Source organism: Orycteropus afer, unplaced genomic scaffold (genome assembly GCF_000298275.1).
Source record: "Orycteropus afer afer isolate SDZICR_OR568_19922 unplaced genomic scaffold, OryAfe1.0 scaffold00088, whole genome shotgun sequence".
NCBI classification, from domain to species: Eukaryota; Metazoa; Chordata; class Mammalia; order Tubulidentata; family Orycteropodidae; genus Orycteropus; species Orycteropus afer.
Genome location: NW_006921675.1, coordinates 2578305 through 2605989, shown reverse-complemented (window position 1 = coordinate 2605989; position 27685 = coordinate 2578305). Strand labels below are relative to the sequence as shown.

The following is a 27685-nucleotide window of genomic DNA, read 5'->3' as shown; positions in this document are numbered from 1 at the left end:
AAGAATCTGTTCATGGCATTGTTTTACAAAAGTTCCTAATGGAGTGTGAATACTTTATTTTTTGATGTATGTTTCATTTATTAATGATGAGGTGGATGAACTGATATAATTACTTAAAAAAAAAATCCAGACAATCTTATAAAGAAAAAAATAGCTGTTCTCATTCTGAATCAGTTGACTGGAGTGAATGCAGTGGTTACAGTACCACCACTGGCTAAGAATCAACTCTCCTGACAGTAGGGAGCTATTTGGGTTTTTTTCATTGGGTCACACAGGTCTCTCAGATATAGGCACCATGTTTGAAGTCTTGCACAAAATATGTCTGTGTCACTTAAATTAAACATTGTGGCAGTGTTTGTTTCATGGGGACATAATCTTGAAAGAAGGCGCAAAGTAGAAAACAACCTGCTTGCATGTTATGTGTGAGTACATTATTGAACTGGGTATGGGTCTGGGGGCATTGCAGCCCTGTTAAAGAGGAATTCCACCAATGAAGCATCTGTCTGTTCTCAGTTGCTCTCGATGCTGAGGGTATCTACTCATTTAACCACACATTGTTAAATCAGGGACTTCTTGGTTTACTGTTTGGCTCAAATCGTTTGAACTGAGATTGGCTGTTCGTTTCTTCCATCTGAACTTTATTTCTCTGCCTCAGGATATGTGGGGTACTTGACTGTTTCTATCTTCTCTCGAACTTTGTAGGAAGGATACAGGCCCGTCCTTCCCAGTTTTCTGTTGACACCTTTAGAATAGCCATCCCAATGATTTCCAGCCACACCAATAATATCCCCAGGCTCCATGGGGATTTCATCTGCAGTTCGAGGTTGGTGAGGATAAATAGCAATCTGGTTGTGGGCATTCTGGCCCCCAAAATAGTAGATGTCATCCAGAGAATGGAAGTTTGCAGAGGCATCAGGATGCAGTGTTTGCATGATTTCATAAGCAACTCGACAGACCTTGGGGAAGAATGAGGAGAAAAAAAAAACCTGTTAGTACATAAAAACCCTCTCCCATTCATAGAAACTGGAAAATCCTTGGCCAAAAAGATGGAGCTCTAGGACTGAGAGGTTGAGAAGTAGTGAATTTTAGTCACAAGTTTTCAGTCCATTTGATCTCAGATGATGGTACAAATGAAGTCATTTTTCATCTTTGTGCTTTTATTTATTTACTTACTTATGAAAGGTTATTATAGTTAAGATCTCTGGGAGGGAAAAAAACATAAATATGTTGCAAGGTCCTTTAAGAATATTAGTGAATTTCAATAAACTTTATTAAGAGTCACACAGTGCTGGGCACTGGTGGTAATAAAAATAAGTAAGACATTATTTATTAAATAATTTAATTAATTAACTAATTAAAGAGTTTAAGGTTTAGGATTAAGATTGTAAATGCTTTACACAAATGCTGCGACTCCCTCTTCCTTCATGTACTGCTCATCAACCACAGCTCTCTTCTGCTGATTTAGGGTTTGGTCTCAGAGCTCAACAAGACTTAGGTAGTTACTATCACTTGGCACTGGCAAGTGAGATAAAACATCTCTGCCATTTCTGTTCTAGTGAATTTTAAGTGTGCTGGGTACACGGCAGCAAGCTTGGACTAAGCTAGACTAACCCTTGGAGAAGATAGAGTATACATCTATCATATTAGTGTTGTTTTAGCGCTTCTTAAAAGACCCCTACAGCCAAGGAATACCTTCTCCACTTACCAGATGGTGGTTAAAATTTTACAATCTGAGCTGCATTTTCCATTTAAAAATTGAAAAAAAAATATTTTATTGTGTTTAGGTGAAAGTTTACATAGCAAAGTGGATTCCTATTAAAAATTCATACACAGATTGTTCTGGACAATGGTTATATAACCCTTTAAAGTGCCAGCATTCTCAACCATTTCCACTCCACCTGCCTCATTTCCATCCATCTAGTTTGCCTGACCCTCCTTGCCTTTTCATCTTTGCTTCTGTGTAAGTGTTAACAGTCTGGACGCCTATCGTTGACTGTTTAAAGGAACACATTCCTCACAGGTGTTATTGTTTATTTTATAGGCCAATCTATTATTTGGCTGAAAAGTGACCTCTGGGATTAGCTTCCATATCTTAGGGTGACAGTGTTGGGGTTCCTCTGGTGTTTGTATGTCAGGTCTGGTCTTTTTTATGAATGGGAGTTTTGTTCTACATTTTTGTCTCATTCTAACTAGGACCTTCTATTGTGTCATGAGCTCCATTTCTTAAACTTAATATTTCATGAAAAATTAAACTATATATCCATGGAGAGAGACTATTTGGAGCAATTAACAGATATTTTCATTTATAGAGAAAATAGGTTTCAAAACCTTTTCTAAGAGTAGGTGAAGACAAAAGAGAGAATATTATCATTTGGCTTAGAAAATCCTTCCTTTACACATATTGTGAATAGAGAACTCAGGACAAATTTTCCCAAATCTACAGTTGTAGTATCTCAGTTAATGAAGCTTTATTGCACTTACTTATTTTTTAAATTATTTTGCACTTATTTAAAATGAAACTTCTAGTAGTGATTGTTAATCCTCTCAGTGGAAAAATTTAGGATTACTTGGCAATCGTTTCAAATTTCAGCATTCATGAAGATCACCAAAAATGAAGATGAGCATTTTTTTCTCTTATGAGCAAATAGAACTTGATTGGTTAACTGTCACTTCAACTTCTTATAGAATCTGAATTCTAGGTACTTGAAAAGCAATTCTCAAATGCTGTAGTTAATTTGAAAATGCAACTGGGTTTGGACATAATCTTTAATTTTAGAGACAGAGACTAAAATACAAACATATTAAGAGATTTGTCCAGTTCTAGTGCTAGAATTACAACTAGGTATAGAACCAAGATGACGAGAACTTTGCTACTTTACTAATAAACTAGATTTATATTGGGAATGTCACGGTGCAACTAAGATCCCTGGTAGAATACTGTGATTATAACAAAATGGAGATTGAAAATACTTGGAACTTTAAATTTCAAATGCAGCCAAAGGCTCACAAAAGGTAAGCAAAATCAACAGGGACTCCGGAAAAGAAAAAACTCAGTAATTAAGACAAAGCAATTACAATAATAGCAAACTACAATAATAATGATAGAGGCCTATATTTGCCAAGTTTTGCTTAACTGCCAGACATTGTTTTTAGGTATTATTTAATCATGTCAAAATCCATATAAGCTTCTAGCATTATGATCATTTTATAGATGCAAAACTAAAGCACAGGGAAGTTAAGGAATTTGTCTACGACTATACTATTGTAAGGGGTAGATTTAGGTTTTGAACCCAGGCAGCCTGTTTATGCTTGCAACTGTTTTGCATATTATCTCTTATAGATTCTGTTTTCCATATTCATATTGTAACACCAGAAAGATATAACATCAGGCAAAGCCAACCTTTCTTTCTAGAACGAGCCTAATGGTATTATTAAGGAGGCCTAGGAGAAGGAAAGCAAAGAGTTGAGCAGATCTGTGTAAGTCTCAATACCTACCTACGTGTAAGGTAGATAAATGTTGAGTCATGTGTGCGGACAGATAGATAGATATAATTTTAGAGTTTCGTGACTAGACCTGTTATTGTTGTTAGGTGTCAGTGAGTTGATTTACAACTCACAGCAACCTTATGTGACAGAGTAGAATGGCCCCATAGTTTTCTAGGCTATAATCTTTACAGAAGCAGATTGCCACATCTTTCTCCCATGGAGTGGCTGGGTGGGTTCAAACTACCAATCTTTTGGTTAGCAGCCAAATGCTTAACCATTGCACTACCAGGGCTCCTGGGACAAGAGCAGTGGTTCTCAAATGGGAGATTTTGTCCCTGAGGGAGATATACGGCAATGCCTAGAGGCAACTGTGGTTGTCCTAACCTGAAGTGGTGGTACTATTGACATATGATGGGTAGAGGCCAGGGATGGTGCTAAACATCCTAAGATGCACACAACAGCTCCCTACAACAATTATCTGGCCCCAAATGTCAATAGTGCTGATGCTGAAAAACCATGGACTACAAAAATAGACCTCTTTAGGCCTAAAACCCAGGCCTAAAGGGGAGGTAGTATACCTGGGAAATGATCCTTGACTCACTCATTCTAATAATAGGTATTAAGGAAGACATGGGAGTTGTTACTAGTTACCTGCACCTGTTGATTAGGTAGGTACAGCACTAAATTCTCAAGAATAGCTGGGAGGGACCAGGTAGGAATAAGGCCCCTACCATGAGACTAGAAAAGGGTGTTTCTGAAAGATACGATCCTTTCTCTAACTAGGGAGAGATCAGTAGTGGATGCCGTTATGGGAACTTGAACTTGAACTTGCTGTTATGGGAACTAAGGAAGTTTCCCTTCTGACTGGAACTGCTGCTGCTGTGTGACTCCTGCTCTGTGTAGTACAGTTGTATTCTTATGCCACATTGATGGAATGCATAGCCTTCACATGGGTAGGTATGTTTTTAACAATGATACAGGCATGTAAAAAAAACTGTCCCTTTATTTTCTGAAGTATATTCCCATGAAAATGATGTGGTTTTCTGTTTTAATATTTTCTTTTCTCTGTTTCTTCTTAGGGCTATTATATTTCTTGGTAATCATCCTCTAGTTATTTCATGTGTATTTTGCTTATTAGATTCTGGACCAGGGAAAGATCTGTATCTTCAATCTCCTTTGAACTCCACCCCCCACCCCCCGCCAAAGAAAAAATCTAATATAATGGTTTGCACAGAATAGTCATTTAATAACTTGCTGGATGAACTAACCAAAAATACATGCATAAATTAGAGAGCAGAATAAAATGTACAATAAATATTGCTATACTGATTATTTCACTGGGCATTATAAGACCGATTGGACCAGACACAGAAACACACACACACCAAACCCATAACATATAATTATGTGCAACAATTAAATTCAATGAATGATTGTGGGTATTGCTTAAATTTAATGTACAGTATCCTGCTTAGCAGAAGTGTAATAGCACTTGAAGAGGAATTGCATTTGCTCCTTCTTTTCCATTTTATACAAAGCAATAAAGTGAGGCAAAATACTATGCATTTAAGCCTTCAGGATCAGTGCACTGATGTGTAGAAATGGATGGAATCTGGTTATATGTGGGGTATATGCAAAAACAGAAGTATTAAGAAAACTTAATTACTTGTGTTTCTGTTAAATGCTGTGAACAAGCCAAGTACTTTAAACAACTCCAGTAACTGGCTTCAGCAGAGAAGTATTCAACCATTGCTAACAAACAACTAAATATTCAGTGCATACAAATAGCTATTTTATAGAATCTTTTCATTCTTTCACAAAAGTGATCATTATTAAACATCAGGAATATTGCACCTGAGTCATGACAACTAACGGTAAAAAAGGTTAAAAAACAACAACAAAACACAAACCTATTTTCCTGACCACAATATGACTAACACTGCCCATTTGAAAATGCCCTACTGTCACTTACTTGGGATGAAAAAGTACACACTAGGAAGTCGGCCTGGGAGAGAAAGTGTATATCCAGGATTACACCCCGAAGTGAATTTTCTGTATATCGATTGTGCAGGCCAGCTGACCAAGAGATAGAGTTATCACTAATAAATTCATAATTGGGATACCTGAAAAAAGAAATTTATACATGGTCACTAAAATTACAGTATCCTATCAGAAGGCAGACCTGCGCCTTGACCAAGAGCTCCTCTTTTTCTAACAGTAAAGAGATCTTTAGTTATGACATTCAACACAGTAGTAAAAAAGCATCTTTGAATCCATCAGTGGGGCAGAAACCATCCTGCAATTCCCTGTATATTAAAAGTTATTGGCATGTTAGATAAAAAACAAAACACAAATATCATTTTTTTTCTCAATTCACAAAAAATAGAAAACAGAAATATCTTTATCCTTTTTGTAATGAATGACCTTTGAATTTTTTCAAGGTGCTTTCATATTTGATCACTAAGTTTTTCCTTTAGAATATAAACATTATGACAAAACTACATTCATATTTTTAATTTGTGATAATGCCACATAGGTTAGTCTTCATAAATGTTTTATTTATTGATATTATAAGTTAATAATGCAAAGAAAGAAAGAGATGAGTATTTTTAAAACGTATTAGAACCAACAACCTCCCCTCAGCTTCCCTCCTTCTTAGATCACCATTTATTCTTAACAAATAATAGTAATGGAAAGCCAATCTAATACATTTATGAAAGCAACTTGTTTGCCCATCAAGTAACATTTTGTTAGTCTTACGATAGGACATGTGTCTCAAAATATTAAAACATGACAAACATGACTTTTGTTGGAAATCATTGTTCAAATGATTCCTCTCTGAAGTAGAGGTTTAATTTTACTCTAGTATAGACCCTACTTGGGTCAAAAATTAATGTCCATGAAAGCAGCAATCACGAAATCAAATGACTGCATTAGGCAAATATGCTGCAAAAGATCTTTTTAAAGTTTAAAAAAGCAAAGATGTCACTTTGATGACTAAGGTGTGCCTGATCCTAGCCAAGGTGTTTACAATCACCTCATATGCATAACAAAGCTGGACAGTGAAAAATGACGACAGACATATTACAATTGTGGTGCTGGCGAAGAATACTGAATATATGAACTGCCAGGAGAACAAACAAATCAGTCTTAGAAGAAATACAACCAGAATACTCCTTAGAAGGGAGGATGGCAAGGCTTTTTAGAATACAGTAACCCAACTACTCAGAAGAGTACCTGACCTATAGTAAACGTTCAATAAACATCAGCCATGATTGTTAAACATTATCCCCCCTAGACATCCACCTGGTTTGATTCCTTACTTCCTTTAGGTTTCTGCCCAAATGTTGCCTTATCAACGATGTCTTTGAAAATCCCTCTCCTTTTTACTGTTCAATTTTTCTCCAAGGCTCTTGTTATCATTTGACATTTTATTTATTGTTTGCATCTACTCCACACCTCAATCATCCCTAACTGAAATGTAAGCTCTATAAAAGGAAGCATTTCATTTGCTTTGCTCACTGTATTATTCTTGGGACCTAGAAGACTATCTGAATTATAATAAGTTCAATAAACATTTGCTGAAAGAAGAGTAGCTCCTATTCAGAAACCTGGAAACAGCAGGATTCAGTTTACCTGTCAGTATTCTCCAAAAGTTGGGACCATGCCTCATTTTTCTTTGCATCACATCACGTAGTACTCTACACAATATTGTGTGAATAAGTAAGTGAACAAGTAACTGCTACCTGTGTTTGGGGCTCTCTTCTAATCCCATAACAGCTGCTTCAGATTTCTCTTCATTTCCAGCCTCCAAGGAGCTTTCCCTCATTGCCTTTCTAATGATGACTGTGAAGGGAAAGTCTCTGAACACTGTTTTCAGACTGGTATTCAGTGTTCAGATTCATTTGGCCTCATTATTTTTGACATTGTGCCCTCCTCAGCTCAGAATCAGGGAGATGAGGGAAATGTCACATTTATTCTAAAAAGAAAACAACCAGAAAGACTTTTAATGTGATTGCTGTGAAGCCACGTATGTGAGGCATAGGACAGAAGCAGTATCAATAAATAAGAAAAGGCTGACGGGTAGAGGAGAGGAGGAATTGCTAAAACACAACAAAGCAGGTTTTATCCTGAATAAAGACCATTTAGTCGGCATGGTTTTGGTGCTCAGTGAAACAAAGAAAGGAATTATCTAGTTACTGAGAAGTGACACTAACACTGATGCCCTTCCTAACTTAAAGACTCATCTTGGGGGGCAAAAGTACACCTAACCTTTTCAGGTCTTACTTCTATACACAAAAGAATGTGGGAAAACAAAAACCCAGAAACAAAGTGAATAATGGGAGAGGGAGAGTTTCCACCTGTAGATAATTAGCATAGCATCTTCTGGATTTTACTGATCAAACATGCTTCTTTCTTGTGTTTTCTCTATAGGTATGTTGGGAGAGGAATTCTTGTACCCTGAGGTTGAGGAGATTCGCAATGATAAAAAGAAATACTTTTTCTTCTTCTACCTTATAAATTTTATTTTTGTATCACTCACAAAGGATTAGCTTAAAGTTATAAATACCAAATTTTCTTTTCTGAAGTCTTGCAGACACTCATCTTGATTTCACTGTACTTGGTATATAAATTCTTCGAGACATATATCTAATTACACTGTAATTATTTGTTACATGTGTACTGACTACCAGTAAGATATATACTGAGATTAAGAGCCAAATATTATGTTTTCCTTACCTTTGTATTCTGTACTTCTTCGTCTAGCATATCATAGGAGTTAAAAAGAAAAATAGTGAAGAGATTTAGCATTCCTATTGCCGATTCTTCATCTCACAGGGCAACCAAATACTACAAAAATCTTTTTAACATTTTAATTTTTTTGTCTTTATTATTGTCATTGATCCTAATTTCAGGAAGAACTAATCCATCATTTTTTATAAAGAGTAAACTAAACAGGTAAATATTTAATCTGAGAGACTGGAAAAGGCTTGTTTTCCCTCTTATATTATTCCTATTACCAGTTTCCACAATCTTAGAAGATAATATTGTCTGGTCAACTTTAAAAGAACTGAGTCTGTCTTATTTTCTTCAGTGTCAGTGACTCTGGGATTTAAACACTCTAACAGTGAATTTTACTTGGATTTCATTTTATGTGGATTCATAATCAACATGCATGGAAGCAGCACTCAAAAAATCAGATGTTGTATTCCACTCCCAAGTCTGCTGCAAAAGACCACCTAACCCAAGCCATGGTATTTTCAATAGCCTCATATGCATGTGAAAGCTGGACAATGAACAAGGAAGACTGAAGAAGTCAATGCCTTTGAATTATGGTGTTGGCAAAGAATACTGAAAATACCATGGACTGCCAGAAGAACAAACAAATCTGTCCTGGAAATGCAGCCAGAATGCTCCCTGGAAGTGAAAATGGCCAGTCTTTGTCTCACCTACTTTGGTCATATTGTCAGAAGGGACCAGTCCCTGGAGAAAGATATCATGGCTGGTAAAGTGGAGGGTCAGTGAAAAAGGGGAAGACTCTCAACAAGATGGATTGACACAGCAGCTGCAATGATGGGCTCAAGGATTGCAAGAATGGTATATGACTGAGCAGTGTTTCGTTCTGTTGTACATAGGGTTGCTATGAGTCGTAATTGACTCAATGGCACCTAACAACAACAGTGAATCACCTAAGAAAGATATTGTCACCTTACAATTGCTGCCTCAGTCTCTGGAACATTGGTGTTAAAATACTGTGAGTGAACTCAATCCTAACCTAAAAAAACCTGAGGTCTAATACCAACCACCAAAGCATTAATTGCTCATCTTCATACAGAAACCACATGTATAAAGTTAATCTTGCCCACTTTTTCAAAGGACAAGCTACCCCCCTCAATGGGGTTTCCTCTGATTGTGTGAATCCTATGTATCATTTAATTTTAATTTTCATCTCTTCATCCTCGTGAAGCAGAAAAGCCTTAGAGACTATATACTTTATTGAGATCAGTCCATGCTTTTGGTCTTCTCAAACAATGATAGAGGTTTTATGATTTGCTTAGGTATCAAAACCAATCCTGAGTGAACTAACTAAATCAGAGTTAATTCAGAGTAGAAAAACATTCAAATAAAGAATGAAGGACATAAATAGCATTTAAATACCTTAGAAAATCTTTGAAATTATTTAGAAAATTAAAGAATTTCCATACAGAACAAAATTATGCATAAAATGTGACTACAATTTACAGAATATGGAGAAAACTGATGCCTGGATTATTATGGGGAAAGGAGTTATAGCTACTGACTACAATTCCCACAGTCCAAATAGATACTGCTAACTGTACTGTAAGAGTTGCTTGGTATAAAAATGTTATTTATATACACTATTGGATCAAAAGCTGAAAAAATGTTCATACCCTTTGATCGAAGTCTAAAGAGGTAGTAAAAGGAATAATATGGGTAGTATTAGGCATGTATAGAAGTAGTTTTTATAAAAGTAAGTAATTAGAAATAAAATAACTTAAATATAAGGAAAATGGTTATATAAGTAATGGCAAATCCATAAAATTAATATGTAGCCCTTTAAAAGAAGATATTCATAGTGATTTTTGTTGTTGTTATGTGCCGTTGAGTCGGACCCGACTCATAGTGACCCCTCCTTGGGTTTCTGAGGTGGTATCACTACGGAAGTAGATTGCCTAATCTTCCTTCCGAGGAGTGGCTGGTGGGTTTGAACCGCCAACCTTCTGGTTAGCAGGCAAGTGCCTTAGGCACTATGCTACCAGAGCTCCTACAGAGTGATTTTTAGTGACCTGAAAAAAAGATCTATTATTGTATTAAACAAACTTTTTAATGACCTGAATAAAATGATCTACTGTAGTAAATGAAAAAGAACTTAAATTATATAGAGTATGGAAGACCAATTAATATGACTATTATTAAAATTTATACACCAACCACTAATATCAAAGAAAAAGAAATTGAAGATTTCTACCAACTTTTGCAGTCTCAAATTGATCAAACATGCAATCAAGATGCATTGATAATTAATGGTGATTGGAATGTGAAAGTAGGAAACAAAGAAGGATTGGTAGCTGGAAAATATAGTCTTAGTGACAGACATGACGCTGGAGATTGCATGACAGAATTTTCAAGACCAATGACTTATTCATTGCAAACACCTTCTTTCAACAACATAAACAGCAAGTATACACATGGATCTCACTGGATAGAATATACAGGAATCAAATCAACTACATCTGTGGGAACAGATGAGGAGAAGCTCAATATCACCAATCAAAACAAGGCCAAGGGAACTGTCTACCAACTGCCATATGCAAGTTCAAGTTGATGCTGAAGAAAAATAAGTCCATGCGGGCCAAAGTATGACCTTAAGTATATCCCTTTTGAATTTAGAGACCATCTTAAGAATAGATTTGATGCACTGAACACTAATGATCGAACACCATATGAGTTGTGGAATGACATCAAGGACATCATACACTAAAAAGCAAAAGGTGAATAAAAAGACAAGACAAGGAAAAAAAAGATCAAAACGGGTATCAGAAGAGACTCTGAAACTTCCTCTTGAAAAGAGAGTAGCAGAAGTAAACGGAAGAAACGATGAAGTAGAAGAGCTGAAAAGATTTCAAAGGGCGGCTCAATAATGTAAGTGCATTAAAACCTGGAGTTAGAAAACTAAAAGGAAAGAACATGTCCAATATTTCTTAAGTTGAAAGAAATGAAGAAAAAATTCAAACCCTGAGTTGTAATACTGAAGGATTCTAAGAGTAAAATATGGAATGACTTATGACGCATATAAAGAAAATGGACAGAAGACACACAGTCACTATGCCTAAAAGAACTAATTGATATTCAGCCATTTCAGGAGGTAGCATATGATCAAGAACTGCTGGTATCAATAGAAGTCCAAGCTGCACTGAAGGCATTGGTGAAAAATAACCTCCAGGAACTGAAAGAATACCAACAGAAATGTTGCAACAAATAGATATAACACTGGGAATGCCAACCGGTCTATACCAAGAAAGTCAGCTACTTGGCCAACTGACTGGACGAGATCCATATTTGTGCTCCCCCTTCCAAATAAAGGTGGCCCAAACAGAATGTGGTAATTATCTAACAATATCACTGATATCAAAAGCAAGTAAAATTTTGCTGAAAATAATTAAAAAACTGTTGCAGCAGTACACTGACAGGAAGCTGTTAGAAATTCAAGCCAGATTCAAAAGAGTACTTGGAACAAGGGATATATCATTGCTGATATCAGATGGATCTTGGTTGAAAGCAGAGAATATCAGAAAGATGTTCACCTGTTTTATTGACTATGCAAAAGCATGTGACTGTGTGGATCATAACAAATTATGGATAATGTGAAGAATGGGAATTCCAAAGCACTTAATTGTGCTCACGTGGAACCTGTACATAGATTAAGAGGTTGTCATTTGAACAGAACAAGGGGATACCGCATAGTTTAAAGTAAGGAAAGGTGGGCATCAGGGTTGTATCCTTTCACCATACTTATTCAATCTGTATGCTGTGCAAATAATCTGAGAAGCTGGATTACATGAAGCAGCATGCAGCATCAGGATTGAAGAAAGACTCATTAACAACCTGCAATATACAGAGGACACAACATTGCCTGCTGAAAACGAAAGACTTGAAGCACTTATTGATGAAGATCAAAGACTACTAAACATTCAGTCTGGATTACACTTCAACATAAAGGAAACAAAAATCCTCACAACTAGACCAATAAGCAACATCATGATAAATGGAGAAAAGACTGAAGTTGTTAAGGATGGATGCTACTCTGGTCCACAATTTAAGTCCATGCTCTGGTAGCGTGGTGCCTAAGGTATTTGACTGCTAACCAGAAGGCTGGCGGTTCAAAGCTATCAGCCACTCCTTGGAAGGAAGTTAGGGCAATCTACTTCTGTAGTGATACTGCCTCGGAAACCCAAGGAGGGGTTGCTATGAGTCAGGTCCGACTCGATGGCACATAACAACAACAATAACAACAATAGTTAAGAAATTGGGAAGTCTGATACAAAAGACCTCCTTGAAATGTTAAAAAGCAAATGTTATGACTTTAAGTACTAAGGTATGCTTGACCCAAGTCACAGTATTAATTGCCTCATGTGCATGTGCAAGCTGGACAATGAATAAAGAAGACCAAAAAAGAATTGATGCCTTTGAATTATGGTGCTGGAAATAAATACTCAATATACCAATGGACTGCCAGAAGAATGAACAAATCTGTCTTGGGAGAAGTATAGTCAGAATCTTCTTAGAAAGAAGGATAGCAAGTCTGTGTCTCATGTACTTTGGACATGTTTCCAAGAGGGGCCAGTGCTTAGAAAAGGACATCATGTTTGTTAAGTTCAGGGTCAAAGAAAAAGAGGAAGACCCTCAATGAGATGGAATGACACAATGGCTGTACCAGTGGGCTCAAACATAGCAAAATTATGAGGATGGTACAAGATTAGACAGTGTTTCATTCTGTGTATACAGGGTCGTTATGAGTCAGAATCAACTTGATGGCACTGAACAATAACAAGATCAACTATTAAAAATGTGATTCTTAACAACTGGAATGCATAAGTCAATATCTGAACAGTTGTTGCCATTGAATGATAGGACTGTGGGCAGTATTTATTCCTTGCTTATATATTTTCTAATTTCCACATTTTCTAATGAGCATGAGTTACTGTGCTAATCAAGGAGAAAGGTTTTTGATGCATTCAAGAACAAGTGAAAGAAAAGATAAAACTAATACCCTTTTCTTCAAACAAGCTAAAAATTCAGGATGGTGTTTTAAAATGAAAGAGTATGGTGAACTATTTCTATTTTCTCTCCTATAGGTCTGAACAGGAGCTCTGGTAGTGTAGTGCCTAAGACACTTGACTGCTAACCATTAGGCTGGTGGTTCAAACCTACCAGCCACTCCTTGGAAGGAAGGTTGGGCAATCTACTTCTGTAGTGATACCACCTTGGAAACCCAAGGAGGGGTCACTATAGTGAGTCGAGGCTGACTTGACGGCACATAACAACAACATAGGTCTGAACATCAAAATGGAAAAACGTTTGTGAAACTGTAATGTGTTTTGTGCCTAAATGTTCATGAAATCTATAATTCTTTATACTTAGCCAATAAATTTCTTGCCCTCTTGCTTTTTATTTATATACAGCAATTTGTAACATGTTAATTTAAATTCTTAGGAGGTAGCAATAGGATTTAACTTATCCAATGACTTGGATAAACATCTGCACTATAGTCCTCATTCTAAACATATTTACTTTGTGACATAAAAAAAGGGGCCAAGAAATATGTTAATTAAACAGCTAAATGGCTTAAATGATTAACAGCTAATATAATGTTTCCAAACTGATGGTATTATAAAAAACAAAATTTAATATTTATTGGGCACTTGCTACTGGTGAGAACTACGCAAAGTGAAGGAGACAGAGGTAAGTATGTACTAAACATTATGAGAGAGGAATGCACAAAATGTTTTAGAGGTACAGAGGAGGGGCCCTTAACCTAGTCAAGGGTTCAGGGATGATTTCTCGAGCAGATGGTATCTGAGCAGAGCTAAGGCTGCAACTCCCTCCCTCTCCCTCCCTATTCTCTACTTTCACATACATTTAATAAATCCTGTATTTACTGGTAGCAAATAAAAGCCATCTACAATCCAGATTCTATGATGAGAAATCCAATTAAGATCAGCACTTATGTTTTCATAACATCCTATGTTTATCCATATAGTAGCCCTACTCACACTGCTGTGTAATTGTTTGTTTCCCACTAGATTGGGAGTTCCTTGAGAGCAGTGACAGTCTTGATTACCATGAAAACTCCAGCACATAGCCTGAAACATAAGTAGGCTTCATAAATGACGATTACTGTACCATATATATTAATAATCCTTATTCCTCCACTTGTAAAACTCACCTTTTGATTCTTTACTTTTCTTTAGTAAAAGTTTATAAGATGAAAATTCTTTATCTTTCATATATGTTAAGTTGCTTGTAATTGCAAATGAAGATACTGAGATAAGAAGTGCAAGCACCTGTGTGTTTCATTGTTAACAGTCCTTTATAGTTATTTAGCAAATACTTTCAATGATGATAATGATGATGAATGGTAATGATGCATAATCAGTAGTTGAGTTCATTTTAGATTTTTTTTTTAATCCTCTGGCTAATAAAATATGCTTTGATTAGATTAACAGTATTACAAATACACAATCATATGAATTAAAAAACTCAATAATCAGTAATGATATTATAACAAGAATCATAAATCATGAGCTTGAGGATCCTTTCCAACTGAAAGAGAAAATCCCACCCTAGAATCACTAGTTGGTCTAACTTACTTTGTTTTTGCCTCCTTTAATAAAGAGGGATCATCTGTAGCCAAATATACTCTTTTTTTGTCCACTTGCATCCTGTGTGCAAGAAGCTGAAAGTGTTCCTCAACATGCACCATGTACTCCTCGATGGGATGGAAGGCTGCTTCTGTTCCCACTTTGTCTGTACGTCTGACATGGACTCTGGGGGTCAGAAGAAGAAATTCAGATTCTGCTGATAATGTTCTGAACCACTTGGTGCTTCATGGGGTTATGGGCATTTTTATACCAACTTTTTGTGCACTTTCACCATTAGGAAAAATAAAATAAATATTAAAAAACAGCTCAAACACATATATTCTAAATATATTTGCAAGCATGTTAAACAATACAAGAGGAACTGGAAAATAAATGAAGACTTTGCAGAATGCTCTCTTACGGAGAAAGCAATTGCCATATCAAGAATGACAGGGAGATTACAGAATTATAATCCATACTAGGAGGCAAAATACCAACAAGCCTTCCAGAAAAGATTTTTGAGATAAAGTGATACTAGGATTCACAGCTGTTATTATAAACCATTGAAGACATTATAAACCATTGAAGATATTGTATGTAATACTCTGAGACCAAGATTCCCCTCCCCCTTCATTTTGCTACATTTTATAGTGAGTGTAGAGTTACTATAACTGATAGCTTATAGAATTCAAAACTGTCCAACAAAATATCGCAGGTCTGCACAGACTCTTCCTATAGCACAAAGTAGGCAAACCATCTTAAGGGTTTTTTTACTATTTTAAGTTCATGGATCCATCCATCCTTTTTGTTGTATACATGAAATTTCCTTTCTCTGTTTTTCACTCTATGAAATGCAAACAGATACTGATCTCATCTGTCTCCTACTTAAGAAAGTCCCTGAAAAATCATAGAACTGGGGACATAGATTTACATTTTCCTGCACTGAAAGAGTGACTGACTTCCAAAGTATTCTCACATTTAAGTGCAAAGTAAATGTAATGGGAATAAGAATAAGAATAGTAAGAGTCATAGTTTGTTTTGATAAATCAAAAGACTCCTTAAATTCACCACCCCTCCCATGCTCATTACTAAAGTACTATTCAAATGTGGAAATTGAAAATGATACATTTATTTTCCTTTGGTCACAGCATATGGGCAATCTTACTTTGATTCTACTGAAATCTCAATGTAGGACTGGAACAATAAGCCTATGTCAAACCTAAAATTAGCTTTTTATTATGAATTTGGAATGAGGCTTTGATTTACCAGAGTTTCTCTATCATCTTCATGGCTATTTCTTTCCTTTGTGTTCCATACTACATCTAGATGAACACCTCTTTTATCATCTTTCCTTCCCATATCCTTTTTATTCTTTTGCATTTTTATTGTGGTAGAAATACACATCAAAATATTCTCCAATTCAACAATTTCTACATGTAAAATTCAGTGACACTGATTACATTCTTCATATTGTGCAACCATTAGCACCCTCCTTTTCCAAGTTATTCCACCACTATTAACATAAATGCAATGCCTCCTAAGCAAAAACTTCCCTTTTCCCCCTCCCTTTCACCCCAGTAACTACTAATATAATAACATTTGGTTTCTATATATTTGCTTATCTAAGTGAGGTCATACAGTATTTGTTCCTTTGTGACTTATTCACTTAACATGTTTTCATGCTTCAGCCATGCTGTGGCATGTATCAGGACTTCCTTTCTCTTTATGGCTGAGTAACAGTCCAGTGTATGTGTAGATCATATTTTATTTATCCATTTATCTGTTAATTGGCATTTAGGCAGTTTCTACCTATTGGCAGTCATGCCGCAATGGACACTTGTGTATGTATTCCTGCTTTCATTTCTTTTGGGTATTTTCCTAGGATTGGGTTTGCTGGATCATATGGTAGTTCTATGTTCAAATTTTTGAGGAACTGACAAACTGTTTTCCATAGTGGCTGTATTATTTTACATTCCCACCAGTAATGGATGAGGGTTCTAATTTCTCCACATTGTCACCAATACCTGCTATTTTTTTTGCAGGGCTTCAAATCAGTTCCAAAGGGTTCAGTCGTGGACCATAGAAATAAGGGCAGTGTATGCACTGCACAGCAACTGAATCTCTTGCTTACTGGACTTTGAACAGAACAGGAAATAGGCAGTGGTGCCTCACTCAAAGATGGCGGCCACGACACACACTCAAACCAGTTTGGTTCGCTGCCATTTTTGACCAGAGCACAGCTGCCTGTTTCCTACTTGTGGAGAGTATCACCACCCACTGCATAGGATTATGTTACCGGATCAAGTGAGATAATGTAATTGTATGTATTTGGGTAATTCAACTATGACACTATTAGCTTTCTCCAACTTTCAAGAGCCTGTTCAAACACTGTAGCTATGTTGCCTTTCCTGGTCCAGATAGAAGTACTTTTTCCCTCTCCTAATCTCCTAGTAATATTTTCTATGCTTGTCTCAAGGTATTTACCACATTCTATCCAGTATAATGCTTAGTTGTGCAAGTCTCTTCTATTGTAGATTGTAATGAACAGGAAAGTAGTTTTTTTTTTTTTTTTTTAAATTAATCTGATACATGTATTAGTATCAGACTGATAATAATACATTGATTGATACATCTATTAGTATCAGTCAATGGCTGACTTTATTATGACCAGAATAGGCTGTGGAATGCCACAGTCTAATCTACAAGTCTCTTTTCAGGAATATTTAAACATCAATCTTTCTGAATAGTAATTCTGTAGTGCATTTCCTTCACAAAACTAAAATCCTGTTTGCATCCTTACATCATCACATTATCCTCTTCAGGAGAGGTATTATCTTTCCCATTTTACAGATGGAAAAATCAAAACCTACTATTATTATTAAGTAACTTTGCCCAGAATCATTTAAGGAGGGAAAAGGTAGGATTATTACCCAGGTCACTTAACTTTCAGTCTAGTATTCTTTCCATTAGGTCTAATGACAAAGAACATTTTCCAGGACGTGAAATATGGCATCAGGATCCAGGAAAACTCCTCTTTCTAAAATGTTTTATACACGTATACAGGAGTATATGTTTGTCAACAAAGATATTTTTTTGGAATTCTTGCTCACAGGATTTCCTGATATATTTCCCTTAACCAAGTATAAAAGCTTGAATATATGATACATGAATACATGATAACTCCCTAGTAGGTCAAGAGAGAATTTTAAATAATAATTTAAACAATAATTATTTTATATTACAAATAATATCCTAATTCTTGAGATAGCTTCCAGGACAGACAAGGAAACAGAACATCATAAATGCAAAATAATCACAATGGCAATTAAAGCAACCTAAAAATAAGGTGCACTAGAAAGGCTGCAAATTTGACAGCTTCCACTCATAGCCCTGTTAAGACAAAACAGGAGTCATGTTATATCCACAATACTCCCAATAAAACAAAATTTTGCTAGATTTCCCCAAGACAGACAGCTAACTTCAGAAATATGAGTCTAACATATTTGATGAAGGAATAAATGAGTAAGAGTGACAAAGTATGATGACTTAAATGTTGAAGTGAACAAAGAACAGTCTTCCTGTGACATAAGGGGAACTCTGGAACCTTTGTTCCTTGGTAAGCCTATGAAAATAAAACTAGCTTTTCATAATATATTATGAAAGTATATAATCCTGCTGCTACATATAACTATATTAGGAACAAATCAGAATCTTACCCAATAACTGGATGCTTGAAGCCAAGCTTCTTGGTGGCCTCTTCTATTTCCTTTTCCAGCCAAGGCTGTGGGCGGATCAAGTATTTGACAAACTGGGACACCCACCACACTGCAGGATCACCATGGACTTGAACGAGTCGATCTGCAAGGTCTTCTGGTACAGCCAGGGGTAAATATGGAGGACGGGGATGAAGACTGTCTACAATGGGGAGCTCGACCACCTGAACATTTTTGTCTTTCACTTCACCTGAAAGAAGATCAAAACATATCATCACCATACTGTATTCTTCATACAACTACCACTGAACTAGCACTTACTATTTATCCTCATAGCTGTTCTAAAGAATTATGATCACCTTTACTTTACACAGGAGGAAAAAAGAAAGGTTCTGTGAAGTTAAGTAATGTGCACAAAATATTGGAGCCAAAATGACAGAGCTGAGTTTCGCATTAAGTTGGTATGCCTCTCAAGTCAATGGCTTTTTTTTTTTAAATCACAATATGCTGCCATATCAATACCTCATACCCCAGAAAGGATGGCATATGAAACTCGAAATAACCAGATAATACAGCTATGTTGCCCAGGAGACACAGCTAGCTGGGTAAAGTACTGTTGCTGTTGCAATTGTTTTTGAACAAAATATTCTCAAAACTTCCAGCCTGTCATTACAGTAAATGGTTCCTGCATTACTTTTAAGACAGAGTACAATGATTCTGGGGATACTTAATGATTATAATTTTAAGTGAAGCATACTTATCTTTTTAAAAAATTAAGTAATTTTTAAGTTACATAATTTTAAAGTCTTTTGTATACTTTGCCAAAATAGACTTACTATATTTTCAGTTATGATAATAACAAAATCTGTGTTGCTTGTTTACCTCCCTATTAATTTAAAATCAGAATAGAGATTAGATGCTAATTTTCACAGATGATTATTACTCTCAGAATCCAACTTCTATATATTGTTACTGCTGTTCTATCAACTTTATAATGTAGTGATAAGCAAGAAGAAACAAAAATCCAGTAGCTAGCATCCCCAGAGTTTATTTTACATATTAAAAACTACCTAGTAATAACCAGAAAAAACAAAGACACGGGGCAGATTTCACTAATATAAAATGTACTGAATTAAATTTCCAATAACTGAAAATATTAACCTGAACATACAAAATAACCCCAGTTAAGATGCTGTCATTGTGCATAATGAATTACAATTACTGTAATCACTGGACCATTAAAGAAAGAATGTACTCTTGGAGAATAAACATAGAATACATTTAAAATATACTCATCAGAATAAAACACAGTCCTCAAATTCCATTTTTCTGCATATTTGCAAAATGTTTAAAAAGAAAATTAAATGATCTGGGAATGCAGTCAATCAATTGCACATTTATTAGAAAGTCGGCTTGGAACGAGTAAGAATGAAAAACCTCTAGTTATTATTCTCTCTCTCATACAGAAAACTCATTTCAGGATTCTTACAACAAACCCTTTGAAACAGACATCCATCGTAAGAATAAATGGCAATGAAAAAATTTATCACCAGTATTGTGGTTCATCTAGGATGCCAATAAAGAGTTGGCACCTTTATCAGATGAAGAACTATAATTTAAGAGAGTGCACGGAAAGAGTGAGTTGCATTTTAAATTAAGCTCTAATAGTCTTCCCAAGGAAAACTGGAGTGCTTTCCCTGATGGTCCCTGGCTCAAGCAGTTTGCAATGGGTTGCTAACCCAAAATTTAGCGGGTCAAAGCCAGCTAGTGGTCCTGTGGAAGAAAGGCCTGGTGATCTGCTTTTGTAAACACTACAGCCAAAAAGATTCTATGGAGCAAAAGAATTCTAAATTCTACTCTGTAACACATCAGGTCACCATGAGTTGCAACAGGTTTGATTTTGTTTGTTTGTTTCCCTGATGAAGAGTTGATCAGAAGCAGTGCCCGTATGACAAAGAAAAGGAAGAAACAAAGAAAGGAAGAGAGAAAGGCAGTTAATTTTTATAAAAATAACTTAAGAAAGAATGAAAAAAAGGGAGAGAATGAGGGAGGGAAGAAGAGAAAGAACCATGCCTCTCATATATTATCATAAATTCTGTATCCCATAAACAAAAGAAAATTTAGTAGAGCTGTGTTCTTTTTTGTGACTTTGTCCTAAACACAGTATTCTAAATGTTCAGTGTAACTAGCTCAACATTTCATTTAAATGAAAGTGTGACCCTCTAATTTGTCCCAAGGCCTAAACTTCCTTATAGTTAGTCCTATTAATAGTTTTCAGGAAAAAAATGAGAACTATAGCCACACCTTCAAGACAGAGAACTTGGTTTATTTTTGTTGTTTCTTTGTTAGTTTATTTATTTACTTGTTCACCAAATACTTACTGAACACTACTATGTGGCAAAGACTCTACTAGTTACTGACAAGATTTAGTACCCAGGAATAGTCAAAAGTCTTATCCTCCAAGTAATATCCACTCAAGATTTCTAGTTCTAAAACCTCATTCAGAACTAAACTACTTTCAGTGGAAAAAAATTAAAAATTAAAAAAATTCAATACACAAGCATTAGCAGACATGCTACCAAAACATATTCAACTGCTCTGGTAGCGTAGTGCCTAAGGCACTTGACTGCTAACCAGAAGGCTGGCGGTTCAAACCCACTAGCCAATCCTCAGAAGGAAGGCTGGGCAATCTACTTCCATAGAGATACTGCCTCAGAAACCCAAGGAGGGGTTGCTATGAGTTGGGTGTGACTCGACGGAACATAACAACAACAATAAAGTATTAAGAAAAGGGTATTTACATTTCCAAATTAAAAAAAAACTGGTGTAAAATAAAAGTTTAACTCTCTCAATAATTGTATATTTCAAAGTGAAAGAACATAATATACTATGTCCTATGCTAGAAGGTGTCTTCTTTTAATTAATTTGCCATATAACATTTTTTATTCTGCCAGAATATATACCGAAAATAATTAAAATCTGGAAGAGATCCTAGAGATAATTTCATTCAGTGTTTTCTAAACTTTATTCATTTATGTGCCATCTTTAGGATTTTTACTGTATCTATATACTACCTGTACTATTTTTAAAAAATTAACTCAGTTTTTAAAACTTAAGTGAATTTATTTTATAGATGTAACTATAAATATAAACCTATTGAAAATAAAACACGTTATTAATTTCTATGTAGGCACTATTACTTATGGAGGGTTCCAAGCTCAAAACTGTATTTCTTTTAAAAAAGGAGATTATTAATGAAGTTTTAAAAGGTGATAATTGCTTTCCCTCTTAAATCTCCTATGAGTTTAAAACAGACTGATAAACAGAGAAAAAGGATGAATTGGAAGTTATGGTTTTATGAAGACTATGGTTTTAAGGTTTGCATTTTTGGCTTCATGGGATTCCTGAATATTGCCATGGGGGAGAGTTTGTTAACCAAAGCCTATTACATGGTGAAGGGAAAAGAAGCATGTTTTCTGAGAATGGGTCATACCATGAGAGAAGACAGATAGGGTTGAGCCTCAAATATTTGATTTGTCCTCCCAGTTGGATGACATACCATTTGCCTTTCAAATGGAGGTAAATGAGGTTGACAGAAGAGAGAGAGAGAGGAAAAAAAAAAAAAAAAAAAAAAATCACTTCTGTACTTCTCCTTTCTAAGGAGCAGAATTAATTTCTTTTCTAACTGATCCTCTTGAGGAATGAAGAATTCATAATACTTTCCCTTCAACAATTATCTAGTATTGGAGAGCTATTAAATATATTTTGTTGCCAAAGAGACTTTCTCCTTGACATAATCAGAAAGTTTAGAAAAGGATAAACTTTTTCACTTTGAGATTTAATGTGTATTTTAATGTTTTATCAGGGCACTGCCTAGTATTATCTCATATACCACCTAAAATCATCTCTACTAATCTACTGTAGGCTCCAGAGGTTGAGAAACACGTATCTATTTCCATGTTCTTATTTTACAGGTGACGAAACAGACTAAGAGATGTTAAGTGAACTTGTCAAAGGTAACACAGCCAGCTAATAAAAAAGGGCCAACATCAGACTCTAGGGTTTATTCTGTTACTTGTATTACACATCCTGCTTTCTGAAGCTTATTATTTAAAAAAAACTTAGGTATAAACCCTTTGATCAATCAAAAGAGTCTTGCCATTCTATTAAAGCTTTATTGTTGATGTTGTTAGGTGCTGTCGAGTCGTGTCCAACTCATAGCCACTGTGTCAATCCATCTCGTAGAGGGGTTTCCCCTCTTTTGTCAACCCTCTACCTTACCAAGCATGACATCTTTCTCCAGGGAATGGTCCCTCCTGCTAACATGACCAAAGTAGGTGAAGATGAAGTCTGGCCATTCTCCCTTCCAAAGAGCATTTTGGTTGCACTTCCTCCATGACAGATCTGTTAGTTCTTTCAGCAGTCTATGGTACTTTTAGCATTCTTCGCCAGCACCACAACTCAAAAACATCAACTCTTCTTCGAAGAGGTCTTCCTTATTCAATGTCCAGCTCTCACATGCCTACAAGGCAACTGAAAATATCATGGCTTGTGTCAGGTGCACCTTAGTCTTCAAGAAGACATCCTTGCTCCTCAGCACTTGAGAGAGGTCCCTTGCAGCCAACTTGCCCAGTGCTATATGTCATCTAATGTCCTGACTGCTGCTTCCATTGGTGTCGATTGTAGAACCAAGCAATGTGAAGTCTTTGACAACTTCCATCTTTTCTCCATTTGTTGTGATGCTGTTTATAGGTCCAGTTGTGAGGATTTTTGTCTTCTTTATATTGAGACGTAATCCATACTGCAGACTGTATTCTTCAACCTTCATCGGTAAGAGCCTCAAGTCATCCTCGCTTTCAGCAAGCAAAGTTGTGTCATCAGTGTATCGCATGTTGTTAAAGATTCTTCCTCCAATCTTGATGCCATGTTCTTCATATAGTCCAGCTTCTTAGATTATTTGATCGGCATACAGACTGAATAAGTATGGGAAAAGGATACAACCCTGATGCACTGCCTTCTTGATTTTAAACCATGCAATGTCCTCTTGTTCTGTTCGAACAACAGCTCCTGGTCAATGTATAGGTTCCTCATAAGTACAATCAAATGTTCAGGAATTCCCATTCTTCTCAGTGTCATCCACAATTTGTTATGATCTACACAATCAAATTCCTTTGCATAGTCAATAAAACACAAGTAAACATCTTTCTGGTATTCTTTGCCTTGAGCCAGGATCCACCTGACAGCAGCTATGATATTCCTTGTTCCACACCCTCTTCTAAATCTAGCTGAGGGAGGAGACAGACCAGGAAGTGAGGCGGGTGGTGTTCAGAGCAGCTGAGGGAGACCAGGAAGTGAGCAGAGTGGTTTGGAACAGCCAAGAGAGAGAAACTTGTCTGTCGGTCTGTCCTACTGTGGTGGCTTGTGTGTTGCTGTAAGGCTGAAGGCTCTGCCTCCAGTGTTTCAAATGCCAACAAGGTTACCCATGGTGCACAGGTTTCAGCAGAGCTTCCAGACTAAGACAGACTCGGAAGAAGGTAGCGGCCATCCATGTCTCAAAGAATTGGCCAGTGAAAACCTTATGAATAGCAGTGAAACACTGTCTGATATACCATTGGAAAACTTTATAAATAGCCTTGTTACACTGTCCAATACAGTGCCAGAAGATGAGCCCCTCAGGTTGGAAGGCACTCATGATACAACTGGGGAAGAGCTGCCTCCTCAGAGTATTGCCAACTTTAACAAGTGGTCTGAGTAAAGCTTTCGGGACCTCCACTGGCTGATGTGGCATGACTCAAAACGAGGAAAAAATAGCTGCAAACATTCGTTAATAATCAGAACATGGATTGTATGAAGTATGAATCTAGAAAAACAGGAAGTTGTAAAAACTGAGATGGAATGCGTAAATGTCAACATCTTAGGCATCAGTGAGCTGAAATGGACTGGTTTTGGCCATTTTGAATCAAACAACTATATGACCTACTATGATGGGAATGACAAATTGAAAAGCAATGGTGTGGCATTCATCACCACAAAGAATGTTTCAAGATCTATCCTGAAGTACAATGCTGTCAGTGATAGGATAATAGTGCCTAAAGCACTTGACTGCCAACCAAAAGGCTGGTGGTTCAAACCCACCAGCCAGCCCTTCGAAGGAAGGTTGGACAATCTACTTCTGTAGTGATACTGCCTCAGAAGCCCAAGGAGGGGTCGCTATTGAGTTGGATCCAACTTGACAGCAGTGAGTTTGGTTTGATTTGTTTTTACAAGGAATACTAGTTAATACTACTGTTATTCAAATTTATGCACAAACCACCAAAGCCAAAGATGAGGAAATTGAAGATTTTTACCAACTTCTGCAGTCTGAACTTGACTAAACATGCAATCAAGATGTATTGATTATCACTGGTGACTGGAGCAACAGATGGAAACAAAAAAGAATCATCAGTAGTTGGAAAATATGGCTTCAGTGATAGAAATAACTCTGGAGCTTCCATGATAGAATTTAGCAAGACCGACTTATTCATTGGAAATACCTTTTTTCAAAAACACAAATGGTGGATATACATGTGGACTTCACCAGATGGAGTACACAGGAATCAGACGTCAGAAGATGTCAGAAGAGACTCTGAAGCTTGCCCCTGAGTGGAGACTAGCTAAAGCAAATGGAAGAAATGACAAGATAAAAAAGTTGAACAATGGATTTCAAAGAACAGCTCGAGAAGACAAAGTCAATTATTATAATGAAAAGTGCAAAGACCTGGAGTTAGAAAATCATAAGGGAAAACATGCTCGGCATTTATCAAGCTGAAAGAACTGAAGTACTATTCAAGCCTCAAGTTGCAATAATGAAAGATTCCATGGGCAATATAGGAGCTCTGGTAGCATAGTGCCTAAGGCATTTGACTGCTAACCAGAAGGCTGGCAGTTCAAACCCACCAGACACTCCTCAAAAGGACGGGTGGGCAATCCTACTTCTGTAGTGACACTGCCTCGGAAACCCAAGGAGGGGTTGCTATGAGTCGGGGCCGACTTGACGGCACCTAATAACAACAACAACATGGGCAATATATTGAATGATGCAAGAAACATCAAAAGAAGATGGAAGGAATGCACAGAGTCACTGTACCAAAAAGAACTGGTTGATGTTTATCCAGTTCAGGAGGTGGCATATGATCAAAACCAATAGTACTGAAGGAAGAAGTTGAAGCTGCACTGAAGGAATTGGTGAAAAACAAGGCTCTGGGAATTGACGGAATACCCACTGAGATGTTTCAACAAATGGATGCTGCACTGGAGGCACTCACTTGGCTATGCCAAGAGATTTGGAAGACAGCTACCTGGCCAACTGACTGGAAGAGAACCATATCTGTACCCATTCCAAAGAAAGGTGATCGCACAGAATGTGGAAATTATTCATTAATATCACATGCAAGTAAAATCTTACTGAAGATAATTCAAAAATGGTTGCAGCAGTATACTGACAAAGAACTTCCAGAAATGCAAGCTGGATTCAGAGGAGGACGTGGAATGAGGGATATCATTGCTGATGCCACATGGATCTTGGCTGAAAGCAAAGAATACCAGAAAGATGTTTACTTGTATTTCACTGACTATGCAAAAACATTTGATTGTGTGGATCATAAAATACTGTGGATAACATTGAGAAGAATGAGAATTCCAGAACTCTTAACTGTGCTCACGAGGAACCTGTACATAGACTAGGAGGCTGTCATTCAAACAGAACAAAGGAATACTGCATGGCTTAAAATCAGGAAGGGAATGCATCAAGGTTGCATCCTTTCACCATACTTGTTCAATCTGCTGAGCAAATAATCTGAGAAGCTGCACTATATGAAGAAGGACGTGTCATCAAAATTGGAGGAAGGCATATTAACCTATGACATGCAGATGACACATTTTTGCTTGCTGAAACTGAGGATGACTTGAAGCACTTACTGCTGAAGATTGAAGACTACAGTCTGCAATATGGATTATACCTCAATATAAAGAAAACAAAATTCCTCACAACTGGACCAATAAGCAGTATCAGGATAAATGGAGAAAAGACTGAAGTTGTCAAGGACTTCATATTACTTGGTTCCACAATCAACACCTGTGGAAGGAGCAGTCAAGATATCAACTGAATACTAAATTGGGCAAACTTGCTGCAAAAGGACTCTTTCAAGTGCTGAAGAGCAAAGATGTCTTGTTGATGACTAAGGTGTGTCTAACCCAATCCATGGTATTTTCAATCATCTCATATGCATGTGAGAGCTGGACAATGAATAAGGAAGGCCAAAGAAGAATTGATGCTTTTGAGTTGTTGTGTTGGTGAAGAATACTGAGAGTATCAAGGACTGCTAAAAGAATGAACAAATCTGTCTTGAAAGAAGTACAGCCAGATATTCCTTGGAAGCAAGAATTGCCAGATGTCATCTCACCTATTTTGATTATGTTGTCAGAAGGGACTATTCCCTGGAAAAGGGTATCATGCTTGGTAAAGTGGAGGGTCAACGAAAAAGGGGAAGGCCCTCAATGAGATGGATTGACCCAGTGGCTGCAATGATGGGCCCAAGTACAGCAAGGATAGTGAGGCTGACTCAGGACTGGGCAGTGTTTCATTCTGTTGTGCATAGGCTCTCTATGAGTTGGAGGAGACTTGTTGGCACCTAACAACAACAGAAACATTTTCAAGACTACTTCCTCTTGTTATTAATCCTGTTTTGTAAAGTAATTCTCTTTGCTAAGAGCAGATGAGACTCACAGGCTTCTTAGTAGACTTATAGCTCAGCTCTCTGCTAGAACAGCTCTTTGAAAATGACCCTGTGCATAGCTGCAAACAAGCACCTCTAGAGAAACCCTCTTCCCTGCCAGTCAATTCCTATCAGCTGCATTTAAAAGGATTAATTCTGTCATCACTCCATAAGACAGAGACACTAGCACTGGAGCTGTTCAATTAGAAATATTAGTCTTCAATTGACAATTGAAAAGGCTTGAGAAGTTTAATATCTATCATGAGTGAAAGGTTCTGCTGTGAAGAAAAATGTTTCAAGGGTAGTGTGTTAGAATGGGTTCTCTAGAAAAGCAAAAACCAACAAAGCT

General features: G+C 36.7%; 1 protein-coding gene across 1 annotated transcript in view; it reads right to left on the bottom strand.

The window, feature by feature from the left end:
- Positions 1–638: 638 nt before the first annotated feature.
- The window catches only part of FUT8 (fucosyltransferase 8), a 307869-nt gene continuing 280822 nt past the window's right edge, over positions 639–27685 (bottom strand). The window contains exons 7-10 of the mRNA XM_042781142.1: positions 18587–18833; positions 14880–15056; positions 5459–5609; positions 639–956 (exon numbers count right to left, since the gene is read on the bottom strand). Coding sequence (XP_042637076.1) covers positions 639–956; positions 5459–5609; positions 14880–15056; positions 18587–18833 — 893 coding nt within the window. The remainder of the gene's footprint in view (positions 957–5458; positions 5610–14879; positions 15057–18586; positions 18834–27685) is intronic.